Source organism: Natrix helvetica, assembly GCF_964273705.1.
Source record: "Natrix helvetica genome assembly, chromosome: 2".
Classification (NCBI taxonomy): Eukaryota; Metazoa; Chordata; class Lepidosauria; order Squamata; family Natricidae; genus Natrix; species Natrix helvetica.
The window spans coordinates 196970703-196985243 of record NC_138552.1 but is presented as its reverse complement, the minus strand read 5'-3'; the positions used below and the strand labels follow the sequence as shown (position 1 = coordinate 196985243).

The 14541-nt window shown below is 35.8% G+C and overlaps 1 protein-coding gene across 1 annotated transcript in view; it reads left to right on the top strand.

The window, feature by feature from the left end:
• ARHGAP18 (Rho GTPase activating protein 18) overlaps positions 1-14541 on the top strand; it is a 67245-nt gene that overhangs the window by 33975 nt on the left and 18729 nt on the right. The window contains exons 3-6 of the mRNA XM_081945866.1: positions 3376-3611; positions 6590-6662; positions 11145-11302; positions 12468-12633. Of these exons, the coding sequence (XP_081801992.1) occupies positions 3376-3611; positions 6590-6662; positions 11145-11302; positions 12468-12633 (633 nt within the window). The remainder of the gene's footprint in view (positions 1-3375; positions 3612-6589; positions 6663-11144; positions 11303-12467; positions 12634-14541) is intronic.

Sequence of the window (14541 nt, the reverse complement as noted above, 5' to 3'; positions counted from 1 at the left end):
AATGTGAAAAACATGGATGTGTTAGTATAGATTACTAAGGACTGTAGGAAAAGATACTTCCTTAGCGTATAATTTATGTTTGGAATTTATGGTGACAACATGTGCAGAGGGATTTAAAGAAGGATTATGAATAGTTATTTATTAATTATGACACTGAAAACTATAACAGATGTTGGAGTGTGTTTTAATGTTGGGCATTTGGTTGACCACTTCTAGAAGCAAGATGCTGTATATCATAAAGCTTTAATTATACCCAATAGGTTGGTTCTATATGTCTCCCATTGATATTGAAGAGAGAGGCTGTGAATTTTGTGATGCTTGCTAGCTATGTAATTATCTCCAGTTAGTATGTACACGTTCACCATATAAAAAGTAATAGGACTGGAGAAGATAATGGAATAAAATACAAGTCATTTGTGCATATGGGTTAGAAGGCCTACATCAAACCAGGTTCATCTTTACTGTTGGCTCCTCATTCACTATTTTATTTTTCTGTCATCGTAGCTTCTTGTGAAATGTGCTTTGGAACCAACCACAACTAATTATTGGGTGTGTGTTCAACATTACCACAATACTGTGATAGCCATTGATGATCAAACATTAATCAGCTTTAAACATGTTCCTTTAAAAAAACACCAAACCAAAAATAACAACAGTGTCGTAGAAATTCAGGAGTATTTTTTACTGTATTTTTTTCTAAAAAAACCCACCAGTATTATAAAAAGTCTGAATGACTGGTTTCTTCATTTATGAAATTGGAATTAGTTAATTCCTAAACTGCCTGGAATGTCGTGTAATAAAAGATTTCATCATTCCATTGGCTGGTTCACAGTAATGTATGTAAGATAATTCATGCTATGATACAATACAATACAATAATACAATACAATAGAAGAGTTGGAAGGGACCTTGGAGGTCTTCTAGTCCAACCCCCTGCCTAACAGGAAGTATATACTGCTGGCTTTGCTTCCAGATAATATGTGCAACATTTATTGCCCATTGGTTTATAGTTCAGGAGTAAGAAGGAATGTCAGTCATTGTTGATACTGGACAAGGGCCAAACCATAGCTGAAATAGCAGGAAGTTGTTGTTCCAATTTTATATAGAATGATTGTCTTGTAAAGCTAGAACCTGCAATACAACATCCACTTGTCATGCTTGAGGAATTTTGCTTTTAGAAATGATCTAGTATTTATTTTTCAACTATTTCTAGTATCTTAAAAATGCTCACTTTTAAAAAGCACCATTTAAAACTTAATAGTGTCACATACTTATATGTTAAATGTACAAGATTCAGTGTTGATTTAGTGCTAAAAAAAGAAAGGAAACAATGATATATAATTATATGCCAGGTAATACATTTAGCAGTGTGATTTCAGTGCTGATCATATAACTCTTCTTAGAAGCGTGTCAATCATGTATTTTATTATTAGGAATATTTAATTCTTAGGGTTTTTCATATTGCCAAAAGATATAAAAACTGTAACCTTGCAATAAAATATTGTAGAAATACTAACTTTTTAAATTTGGAAAGATGGGGTTGCTAAAAGAGCAATAGTAGCAAAATATTTTATGGCCAACTAACAAAATAAAAGCACAAACTGCATTACAAATACTTAGTATTTATTACTGTGTTAAAGAGTTACATTTAAATAAAATTAATATTTTATTGGAATTTTATTCCAATAAAATATTAATTGTGTTATTTCTGCTATGGGGGTCTATCCAAACATGATTTAAAAATAACAGAGAAAACTTTTATTGAATTATATCTAACAAACTTTTAACACTGTTTATCAAAAGTTCTGTTTTATATTTGGAGATGGAGAATAATTTAAACGAGTTAAAATATATATTTTTTAAAAAATGAACCATTTCATTTTTTTCATTTTATCTAAAGAAAAGCTGATATGAATAAATTTGCGAAGATAGCAGAAACACTATTGAGTAATCCTACAGTAGTTGTCTGGCAAACTAATGATTTATAATTTTTCTCTGTAGGACTCCTTCTGCATTCAGGAAAGTATTAAAATGTTGCCAGCTAGAAACAATAAGGAAATTATCCCCTTACTTAGAAATCACTAAGGAGCAAGGAGAGCATTAACAAAGACAATTGAATTTTGCAGTGCAATAGCCCATTTGCAGTAACAGCACTCATTAGCTTGATAACCTCTGATTAAATTGAGTTAACAAAGAGTTCCCAAAGAAAAACAAGTTGCTTGGAAAGGATAAAAACTACAGATGATATATTCTGATGCAACACATTCATATTTTTTGAAGGAAACCCATGCAACAAAACCCACAAATTTACAAGGAATCAGCAGTAAAGAGAAGTGGTGGTTTCAATACAGATATTATAGTAGATTCACTATGTACATCTACCCTGTACTTTCTCATGGAATTCAATGGCCATATTCATATGTAATAGCAAATCCTGTCTTGCTACATTTACTCTCTCAGGTTTGCAAGTGTTTATTTCCTCTCAAACTTTTTAATGGTTTGGGAGAAAACCAGTTTTCTCTATCTAGATGTAATAACAAATGTAAGACTGTGCAAAACAGTAACATCTAATCCCGTGATGGCACGCATGCTAGAGGTTGCACTCAGCGTCCTCTTTGATGGCACATGAGCCGTTGTCCCAGTTCAGCTCAGCTGCGCATGTGTGTGCGTCTCCTGCTGGACAGCTGGTCTTTGGGTCTGCCATGTATGCGTGGCGTGTATGTGTGTGTGTGCATGGGAGGGTCACACAAGCATGTATGGGGGCAGGGCACATGGCGGGATACATGCACGGGCGTGTGTGTGCACGCATTGTATTTTGGGGTTCGGTACGCGCTTTGGGCACTCGGACTGGAAAAGGTTAGCCATCACTGATATAATCTGATCCCACAGTTATGGAATAACCAGGGAAAAACAAAGCAGGCAAATACCCTTGAGATTCAGGACTTCTCAGTCATGTAACTTCCATCTATGCTTGCCATGATTATTGTGGGAAAGAGAAAAGATTTGTGGGATAGCAATGAAGAATAACACAAAACTTTTTCCTTTTTACAGCTTCATTGCAATCCCTAGTAATACTTTAAAAAAAACACCTTTCCTATATAAGTCAGTCGGTTTCATCTAATTTTTGTGCAGAAGTAATGAAACATGGTTCAGCTTAAATCAAGTGTTTTAGCCTCAAAAGATAGGTTAGACATTTTTTAACCATGTTTGAGTTGAATCACCAGTTGTGGCTCTTTTTCTTTTTTAATACATGAATACATACATACTCTCTCTGTACCATAGAGAGTATTTTCATTTTTCTGTTAAAAATACGGGGTTGAATGTAATGCAAAGTGCATCCATACATGTATGTCCTTCTTCCTTTTATTTGAGTAGAAGGTGAATTGGAAGAAGAGTGGTTAAAAGAAGCAGGTCTGTCCACCCTCTTTGGTGAAGCTGCTGGAGATTCCCATGAAAGCATGGTGGTTTTGGCTACCTTGACGAGAACTCAGGCTATAGCAGTGCAGAAGCGAGTCGATACCGTCACCCAGACAATGAGGAAGAAAAACAAACAGTACCATGTTCCTGATGTGAGAGAGATCTTCAAGCAACAAAATGAATCAATGGAAAAAGTAAGTTCCTGATTTGGGGCTTTGGTTTGACATTTCTGAAAAAGTTTTTTTAAAACAGTGCAGGATAAATGGGAAGTGAGATGCACTTTTTTCCATTTTAGCAAAACCCACAGTAGAGAACATTTCAGAAGAGCTGAAGATAAAGTCTGAATTTGCAAGATTTTTTTTAAAGGTTAGATTGCCTATGTAAAGGATCACACATACTTTCTTTGCCTTTTTCCCCCTTTTGTGAGGATTATATAGTTTAAAGTGAAATTAAGCAACTTTTCAAGGGAGCATATTTTAATGTAAGTTAGAGGACATGAGTTTTGTTTTGATCCTTGTGTCTTTCATTTAAACATAAATGAGAAAGGATGCAACTTTTGTTTATGAGTAGGCATTGAAATAAATTTGCACGACTAATGCAAATCGATTTTTCTGAATTGAGAATTCCCCAGCAGTTAAAAAATTGAGAAATGTGAATTAATTGCTCATATCACTATTCTACAAAGAGAGTAAAAATATTTTCTGTATAGAATATTTAGAATGAAAGAAAGTACACATTGTAAAGGAATACTTCCCTGCTAGGTAATGTCATTCAGTTGATTCAAATTTCGGAGACACCAATACAGTGTTCAATATTTTATTGAATTGTGTACAGCTATGATATTTTGTTAATTATTGACGGCAGTTTGATGTAGTGATTGCATTGTTGGACTACGACCAAGAAGACCTAGTGTGCATTCAAATCTACCCTTAGCCTTATGTCTAGAGGAAAGGTAACATATAAATGTAACATTTAAATAACAAATATTGAAGAATGGCTGATAAAATATAAGGTTACAGAGGCATAGCTATAAAAGCATTAGAAGTCTACTTCAGTGCAATTATTATTTCACTATTTTTCTAATGTCCCATGAAACGTGATGCACCTGCATCTCTGTTATGTATGAATACATTGTAGACGCTTGAGATTTCAGTGTTTCAGAATAAAAATATGAAAAAAAAAGTATTTATTTCTATTAGGAACAAAAGCAGGAAGTGGTAGATAATCTTAAAATGTAATTCCTAAAACTTGCAGACTGTTATGCAGCACATTCTCTATTTGTTTTAAGACATATCATTGAGATCATACACAGTAATGCAGCAAGTATTGGGCATTTACATGACCCTTCTCCTTTTGTGGTATTCCTATAGTTCCTTCCAGTCAGAGTTTATGGTTGGTTCATCATACTGATTCAACCCATTTCACTACAGTCTATTCCATCAATTTAGCTTTCCCTCTTGAAAATAGAGAAGCCAGGAGGAGAACAACAAATTAGTTTCTGCATGTATTAGCTGTGTGTATACTGATTTAATGAAACAGTGAAGGAGCCTCTTTTTAGAGTAATAAATTGCATTTTCATTCTTTGATACCATCAACAATGCTACTTTTTAATATGAAATATAACTATATTTATATTTGTAAATAGGAAAACAGTTTTGGTAGCTTTTTTTTCTTTTTAAACCAATAAGAAACAAGACAACAAATGTATTATTGTGAAAATACTGCACCTAGTTAAGAGATGGATTTTTCTCTGGAGCAACAAGATCTTTTATATAAGACAAGATTAGTAATGATAAGCTGTGAAGGAATTTTGATAACCTATTGGAAATCCAATATAGATAAGATCTGGATAAAAATATGTGCCACCATTACTAAGCAGTCTTAACTCACATGGATTCTTTCTTTTAACAAATAAGGCAATATTTTATTAACTCTCTCTCACCCATTTAAAACCTGTCAACAGGGAAGAATTGAAAATATGTTGAAAATAAAAATAATGTCACTGTTCCACTGTTAACATTAACATCTGGGGCACATTTGCTATTATATGGTTGAGCGTGTGAAAGTACAATGTAAAATAAAGTCTAAAGAAAAAGCTAAGCTCTCTCCTCATTTTCCACTTCAAAACGGGTATTCTGTAATGTGAATCATAATCAATATCAGGGGAAAAAACAGTCTAGAAAATCAGTGGATAGGCAGGACAGGCAAAAATAATATTTTACTCTAAGCCACCCAGAGTTGACACTTGGATGGCAAATAAATAAATCTCTTCCCCCATTTGCTATTAACAGGAGGCTAAATTGGCCAACTACCAGCATTCTTTGGATTAAAAGAATTGCAAAGTGACATTTCTCTGTTTTGAATCATTTGTTTTCATTTTTTGCAAGCAACGCAAAAGAAATACAAGTAAAGTTAAAAGAGCAATCCATTATATCTTTATGGAAATTATATTAAGAGTCTCTGTACGTTCTAAAATTCCAAGTATGCAGGTATTAACTGTATTCATGTTCTGTGAACTTTCATAAAATCAAATTGATTTGAATCAAAATGATTCAATGTATTCAACTAGAATACATTTGTTTTGGTTTAATATGCTTCAGAAGGCTGGTTTGGGCCGTAGATCTGAGAGATTGTAGAATTGATTTTTAATTCTACTGTTGGTAAAATATAGAGAACGCTATACATTGGTATGAAGAGCTTATTGTTTTATAGATTGTTTTAACATTCATTTTCTACTATGTTTTTAATTTATGTGAAATGTTAATGTACACTCTATATCCATATGCTAAATAAATAAATATAGTATAACCTCTGGTCAAGACCATAATTTGTTCCATAACTTGGTCACAAACTGATTTGATCGTGACCTGAACCTAATTTTGGAAATTTGGTGCTTACAAAAAAAAATGGTGTGGAAGGCAAAATTGGTCGCAGGAAAAAAATTTGCGAATTTTTTAGCCGCAACCCGATTTGGTCATGGTCAGAAGCGTTCGTGACCAGAGGTTCTACTGTATATCTTATTTAGTTTGTCTTAGAAGTTGTTTTTTGTCCCTCTGAAATAACCAAGTAATTAATACTAATTAATGTTTATTAAAACAGATAGCTTATCATTGATATTTAGTTTTCAGTCCTGTGTATCTAATTATTTGTGTACTTATTTCATATATTGTAGGAATCCAGCATTGATCACCAGCCTGTAAGAGCAGAAGGGAGAAAGGAAAGTTCACAAAAAGATGCCAAAGAAGGTAAATTTTTGTGTAAAATAAAAACTAGGCTATTCTACTAACAGCTGGTGAGCAACGTGACTAGTTCTCTGAAGAAATTCTGTTTATTATATAGCATAATAAGGCCAAGATATTGTTAGTAAAATAACAGGCCATGTTTTTTAGAAATCTGTTGGCTAAAAAGAAGCTCTGGTTTACCTGATCATATTAGGTCAAAAACAAATATTGCTATATGACTTAGTTAGATTTGTGGGCACAGTAATAGATTAAATATTTTACAGATACGTATGTTAAAAATTCACAATCATATAGCCAGGGTCGGAGATTACAAAACCCTAACCCTAACCCTTGTTCTACTCAGAGTTGTATTGCTTTCCAGATATGACTTGGCAACCTTATTGTATGTGTTTTGAAGCAGAGAGTAAGCCACATATTGTTCATATGTTCAGTGCAACTCAGAATTAGGATATTAAAATAGATTAAGGAACCATAAGAAGAAGTACAATTAAGACAGAGATGGGTAAATCATAATCCATAATTGCCAACCTATACTTGAGGGAAGAAAAGCAACAAAAGAAAATAGTAACGTGTCTGAACTAATTCTAAGAAATTGTATTAATTTGTGAACAGGCATAGTGACAACAGCCATGGAGTCTAGTATGTAGAGAATCAATCAGTGTAGTACCATTAACAGACATACTGCAAAATTCCAAGTTCAAATACTAAACAGCATATACTCCTAAGAACATTAGTAAAATCTTTCTCCCCTCATTTAAGCCATCAGGCAGCCGTTTGCTGATATGAACTGTTTCTAGGATGGGACGGTTGCCAAACTGCTGGGTCAGCATAAGGCTGAGAGGGGAAGATTGAAAAACACCGATCTTCTGCCAATTAACCAGACTCTGGAATCTTCGCTTGGAAAATGACCAAGCATTTATTTAAGAATTTTGTTCTTTTTTTCCCAATGCCTCTTCATGACTGCTTTAGAAATGGGAAGTTGTAAAAAACTATTTTCATGTGCTCCATACTCTGCAGCCCTGCATGCAAATGTCCATTAAATATGGCATTTGGCAACTTTACTGCCTAATGAAGCACTGCTTCCAAGTTGGGACAGGATGAAAATCTGTTCCGTCTGCTGATTTATCCAGGCTTATCTTGGAACAAACTCGTCTACATTAGGTATTCTTCAAATAATTATCAGTTCTGCTGCTCACAAAGCATTATATGGGCATGGCGTTCAATGGGATTGGAATTGGGGTTGCCTCATATATGAAGTTTTATTAATTTTAATTTTACCCTTCCACACCAAAGGTATTATATACCATCTATCAAAATCTCATATAAATTGTTCCAGCACAATTAACTTGGACAAATTTTGAAATATCTAGTAATATAATAAAAAAAGTAATAATACAATCAGTAGAGACCACAAATCCCATCTGTGAATACCAGTCCAACGAGACATGTGACCCTAGTGAAGGTAAATTAGATTTAGCTCTAAATGTTTATGGGGATACTTGTCAAGGTTATAAACTTTGACATCAAACCATACAGCCCGCACTATTTTCCCCAGTAGTGTGCAAATTCACTTTATATGATCTTATGGGGGAATGTAACCGTAGCATAAGGGGAGCTTGTATGTACTTTGGATGTAGATAGGTAAGTGAAAAGAGAAATTATTCTTCCTCTTTCATCTGTAACCCCCTGTGTTAGATCCACTGCTGCTTTTCTTCTGAAGTTTACAAGTTTCTTAGAAAGTCACCTTCAGCTGTGTGCTATTTTCAGAACAATTGCCCATAGAAAACAGAGATTTTTAAAAAAAAGAAATCCTCAATATATAAATGTCGCTCTTTGTATATCTTCCACTTCTTAACCCTGTTAATCTGAAACTTGTTATAACTAAACTCCCTAAATTGTGAATTTCATCCAGTTTCCCAAATATCTTTTTAAAAATCTGTTTCCAAACTCAAAAGTTTAAAGGCAGTTGGAACAAAACTAGTATATCTGTAAGCCAACAGGTAGCAGGCCACATCCCCTCATTGGTTTAGAGAATGCCAAAGAAAATAAAAGATGTAGCTGCTGATTTCTAGTGATAATCAATAAGAAACGTGGAGATTTGGGCTCCGCACTAAATCAGTAGGTTTCACAATTGATCTACAGGTAATCCTCAACTTACAATCATTTGTTTAGAGACCAAAGTTACAACAGGACTGAGGAAAGTGATTTACTGCTGGTCTTCAAATTTATGGCAACCGCAACATCTCAATGGTCATGAGATCAAAATTCAGGTGCTTGGCAACCAGCATGTATTCACAACAGTTGCAATGTCTCAAAATTATGTGACTGCCATTTGCAACTTTCCCATCAGGCTTTCCGACCATAAAGTCCATGAAGGAAGCCAGATTTGCTACTGACAGCATGATTCATTTAACGGTTTTAACCATAGCAGCAATTCAAAAAAATATGTCATTGGACACAACTCACTTAACAACTGCCTTGCTTAGCAATGGAAATTCTGGCCCCAATTGTGGTTGTAAGTCAAGGGCTGCCTGTATTTTGAACTGCTGAATTTCATCCAGATGACACGATTAGGGTATAGCTTCAGTAGAGAGAGAGAAAAAAAAAGCCTGGCCTGGGTTTTGGATCTTCTTTTCTCCTTATGGTCCATTATGCATTGGGGGAGAGAGGTGTTGTGTTAAAGGAATAGCTGTTCTTGACAATCACTCCCAGGTTTATAGTAAAGAATTGTACATGTTATTGGATTAGCATTTGAAGTGTGTCTTTGTTTTGCTTGTTAAACATTGTACTATCTTTCTTAGTCTATGGAGGACATGGTGTTAACCATCAGTGATTTACACTCCGTTTTTCTATTCTGGCAAACAGTCAAGACATCTAACAAAAATTTGAAAATAAGGACAATATACTTTATGAAAAGGCTTCGGGTGACTTTGTGGAGTCGCATGGAAAGACACTATGTGATAGCAGAGTAGCCAAGGTGTCAAACGGTAGTTCTGTAGCCCCATTTTCTGTCTGTGGCCTACAGGAAGGACTGGAACCACAGTTAATTAGGCCCTCCTAGATTCGATTCTGCTGAGATGGTCCAGAAAAATACACCAAAAGATCCAGAAGAATCTTTCCCATCTCTCCAATTCAGTTTTGAGCGTAGGACATCATCCCACACAACCAAAGTATTTTCAGCACTACATTTTGGCAAAAGCCCAGTTGAAACGCGTCCAGATAATAAGTATCATTCAAGGGCATTTAGAGCTGCAAGATCAAACCTTCTGAATCTTGTTTTCCAGAGGCTTTAATTGTACAGCTCTCCCAAGTGAAGACTGGAGCCCAGAAGGCTGATGCAATCTTGTGCAGACAGCCTCTGCTGAGAGTGCACACTCAAAGCCTGTTCATGCATAAAAACTTGTTTTCCACAGGTAGCAAGCAGATAAGCAGGCAGCTGGGTGGTCAAGGACATCTTCTCTTTGTCTTACCATTCTAACTAGGTCAGCCAGATAGAAAGCTGGGTGTTCAAAGACCAGTTAAAAAAAAGAAAGTAGGATTTTTTTGTTTGTTTATTTGTTTGAATTGCAAAAAAATCCACAGTGGCAAAAAAACAACAACAACCCAACCGCACAATGTTCTCTAAAATATCTGTCCTTTGATAGTGAATTAGTTCTCTGGGGAAGAAATTTACTGAGAACAATCTCAGTGACCAGATGATACATTCTTGGATAAAGGAGGGCTACAATTCCTTAAAAACTTGTTGTATATTTAATATTAATTTGGGTATGTGGCTCATTCAACCAGAATTGTGTGAGTATGATTACTTGGTTTTTAAAAATATAAATATACGTATTTCAAAACTTACAAAAATTAACCAGAGCATAGGTGAATGATAGCCCTTTCAATTTGATACACTTCTCTATTTAAAAATAAATAGCGAGTTAGAAAAATGCAGTGAAAATTCAAGCACAGGTTACAACTTACATTGCTACTTTTTCATACAATGGAGCAACCTGAAATTGAGTTCATTTAAGGGCTGAGGGAAAGTCAGGCATTATGATGGATAGCCTCTAAAACAAACATGAAAGTTAGGCTTGAAACATGGGGAGTTATAATATATGATAGTCCTGTGTAAACCTGTAACAGGTTGAGTCATTATTATTTGGTTGATTGACGATTAAATCCAGTGCATCTTTTTGTTTCACTGAAAGGAGTGTGATAACTCAAAAAAAAAAAAAAAGGTAGAGGGCAGGGAAACAAATTCTAATTTTCCTCTTCTGTGCAATTTCCAATGTTGCTTGCTTATTTGAATCTTCTCCTTTCATGAGATGGAATTTTCTATAATGTAGATAGTCATTCAATATCACTCAATTTAATCCATTATTTAATTAGCTAAACAATACATTTCCTACCTCCATTGGATTAATATTGGTAAATCCATTATCTTCATGTATTTAACAAAAGAATCCTGTAGATAAAATTTCTCCTCTCTTCGACATTTAGCATATGGTCAACATACTGATAATTGTCCAAGAGAAGATTTGCAACCAGCTGAAACAGACATTAATTTGGAAATATCATTTTCTGAACAAGCAGTTAATCTCAAAAATAACTCTGTAAGTGACGAGTTAAAAGACAAAGAAGATGACACTCTGCTTCCTGTAAGTGTTTATATGTATATATGTATGTATTTAACCAAAGTTATTAGGGCCAAATATTTTTCATGCATGAGCTAACAATGACTTAAAGATTTTTATTTTAATAAATGCAGAAAAGTGAATACTTGGGAAGGAAGGTAACCAAACCAAGAAAAGGAAACTTAGATCTATATTCAAGAGATAGCAATTTTTTATCAGCAGAGAATAGAATGGATGATTATGTCCCATGGGGGGTCATTGTCGAATCTTAGTGACCACATAGATAGATTTTCTCCATAAAGAATAGGTAATAGATAAAGGTAAAAATGCACAGCTGAACAAAAAGCACTGAAAAGAAATAAACTATTGCTGATGCTTGCATTTTTGTTCTTCCTGCCAGCTGTATCCTACTGATTTCAATTTTCCCAGGGCTTTTGGACAGAGGTTTGAGCCCAGGACCAGACAGGAAATCTGTTCCCACTGTAGTGTCCTTTCTACTTACAGTACATGTATCCAACTGAGTATATGGGAAAAAAATTACGTGCTTCTTGCTTCCTCAGCCTGTCATTGGAGGAGGACAGTGGTTTTAAGGTTATAAAACATTTAGAGTTGCTAAACAACCTGTAGGATGCTAAATTAACCACAAATCTGCTTAAAAGTTGTTAGTTAACTTTAATTGGGCCAGCTTGCATAACTAACCCCAATTGAATTACGTAAATGGTCAGAACAAAGGGAAGGGAAGTTTCTAATCAGAAATTTATGAAATACATGCACAACAATAACAAAACAAGTATTCTTCCCCAAAACATGTAGCTCTCTTCCAAGACAGCAATGTTTTAAAAATAGGATTCCCATGTTTTCCTTTCTCTGACCACAGTACATTCCCATAGCAGTTCTGAAGGGCTCCACTTTGTACCAAGATTGTATTTTCATTTAAGGAAACACAAGAATGACTTCTGTTCAGATTGCCTAACTTCAAAGGGGCTGCCAGATGGAGAAATTCTCTGCCACTTTCAAGGTCCTCACCTGGTGAAGGCAGTGCTCCAAAAGAACAAATACTTTTGCCAAAAGCCATGCCTGTTGCACTTTCAGAAATGTGGACTTAGTTCTAGTGTTTCTTGGTTGTTGTTTTTTAATGAAATTGTTAAAACCAAGGTTTCACACAACTGCATTATGTACATTTAAATAGAACTTCAGATTTTCAAAGGACAAAACGGGTACAACAAAAATTGGAGATCTTGCACCTCAGGATATGAAGAAAATCCATGCTTTAGCCCTGATTGAACTGTCTGCTCTTTTTGACATACTTGGAATTGAACTGAAACCACAGAAGGCAGCAAAAACTAAAGTGAAAGGTGAGTTTGTTGAATTTGGCGTTTGGTTGGTTGATTGGTTTTGCAAAATACATGTTCGTATAGATATTCAGGTATTTTAATTTGTAAACATTATCAATGGAGGGGAATAATGAGATACAGTTAGTTTGGATTCTATATACACTTAGAAATAAGAACAGAGTAGAAGGTCATTGTGCAATGACAAATAATTTCCTCACTGCCAGGAAAGCAAGGCGAACTTGCCTAGTGAGTTGAGCTCCATTCAAGAGAGATATTGCCTCCCCCCTCCACCAATCTACGATACGCAAGGCTAAGGTGCTAGTTGGTGTAAAACCTTGGCTCAGATAAGCTGATTTATATTCCACTGATTTCCACTGCAGTGTTAAATATCCTTAAGTACTTAAACAGACAGTAGGTAAGCTGCAGTGTGAAACTGAAGCTGTGCATTAAAATAAAATATCCTCAAGATAGAGGAGATAATATTTTATATTTATTTTTGACACAAGTTCATGTTTTCTGCCTGTAACCCATTTAGATGATCCCTCTGTACTTATTCTGTTCTGTAAGCTGGCTCTTTATGCGCTCTCTTACTTTCCTATCCCCCCGTTTTTTTTTAATATTCATGCTTTCTTTATAAAGTTTCTAGTCTTCAGAAGCTTTGCAAGTTTCTCAGGAAGGACTTTTTGATTGCTGAGAGCAATCCCTTATGGCTGAGTTCATCAGGCAGGGATGAAATAACCATTTGAAATGCTTAGCACTTCGAAGTTTTAGAACAAAAATTGCATCAATGATACAGAACAACTGAAATACTGCATGAATGCATTCTGGCCTAGTCTCCTTTTGTTAGACCCATGGACGCTTCTGGATTGGTTATGGTTTTTCAGGAGTGGTACGTGTTTGGACCCATGCATTGGTGAGTTCATCTGCCAAGCAATGCCATCTGATGGAGTCTTGGAAGTATGCCTTCTGAGTTGTGGCACCTCTGTAACAGCCACTGCCGGAAGACTCGGTTTGGAAGCCGCCGAAAAAGCCATGCTGGGGTGGCGGCAGCAGTGGAGGTGCCCTGGCTCTGCAGGGAGAGCTGGGCCAGGGCATCATGAGGCTGGGAGGCATGTGAGCCAGAGCGGAACAGCCGCTCGCGCAACCCCTCTCTCCAGCTGTGCAGAGCGCCATTCACTAGCATTTCGAAGGTGACAAGCCGCGGGAGCCAGGAAGCGGCAAACAGACACTCCCGCGGCTTGGCAATACACCTAGGTCAGTGAATGTCGTTGTGCCCGGCTGGAAAGGGGTTTTGCCGGGTGGCTGCTTGTGAGCGTGGTCGCTTCATGGCTGTTGTGTTGCGCTGCTGCGACAATGCAACACAGCCATTCGCCCATGAGGCTGTGCCCGGATCTTTGGGAGCCTGCTCGCAAGAGAGCAGCTGCCCAGCAACCCCAAAACAATAAACCCTCCCCTCATAATAAGGCCCAAGCCATGTTTTGTGGGTAAAAAGAAAGTAAGACTTTGTCTTATTTTCGGGGAAACACGGTAATTTACTAAAAGCCACAGTGAGAGATATCTGACTTCTCTGTGTATATGTGATTTTCATCCGCCTGCAGAAAATAACTCTTGTAACACATTTTAGAACGTTTTTACAATATTTCACACTTGTTATATAGTGTATTTCATAATAAGTCAGTATAGTAATTTTTTGTCAATATGGTCAGTGTTTAGCTTTGGAGATTTATATTACTGATTGCCACCCAAGAAACTTATCTTTTCACTCACTCCTGTCTTTTGCTTATTGTGACCTACCCAAGCTTGGTAGATACATGAAAAAACTTCAGAAAAATCAGCAGATGGACAGAATTGGATTTAATCCTTGTTAATAGTATCAGTGATAATTCAATGTACATAAATAACTTCACATATTCTCATATCAATCTGTAC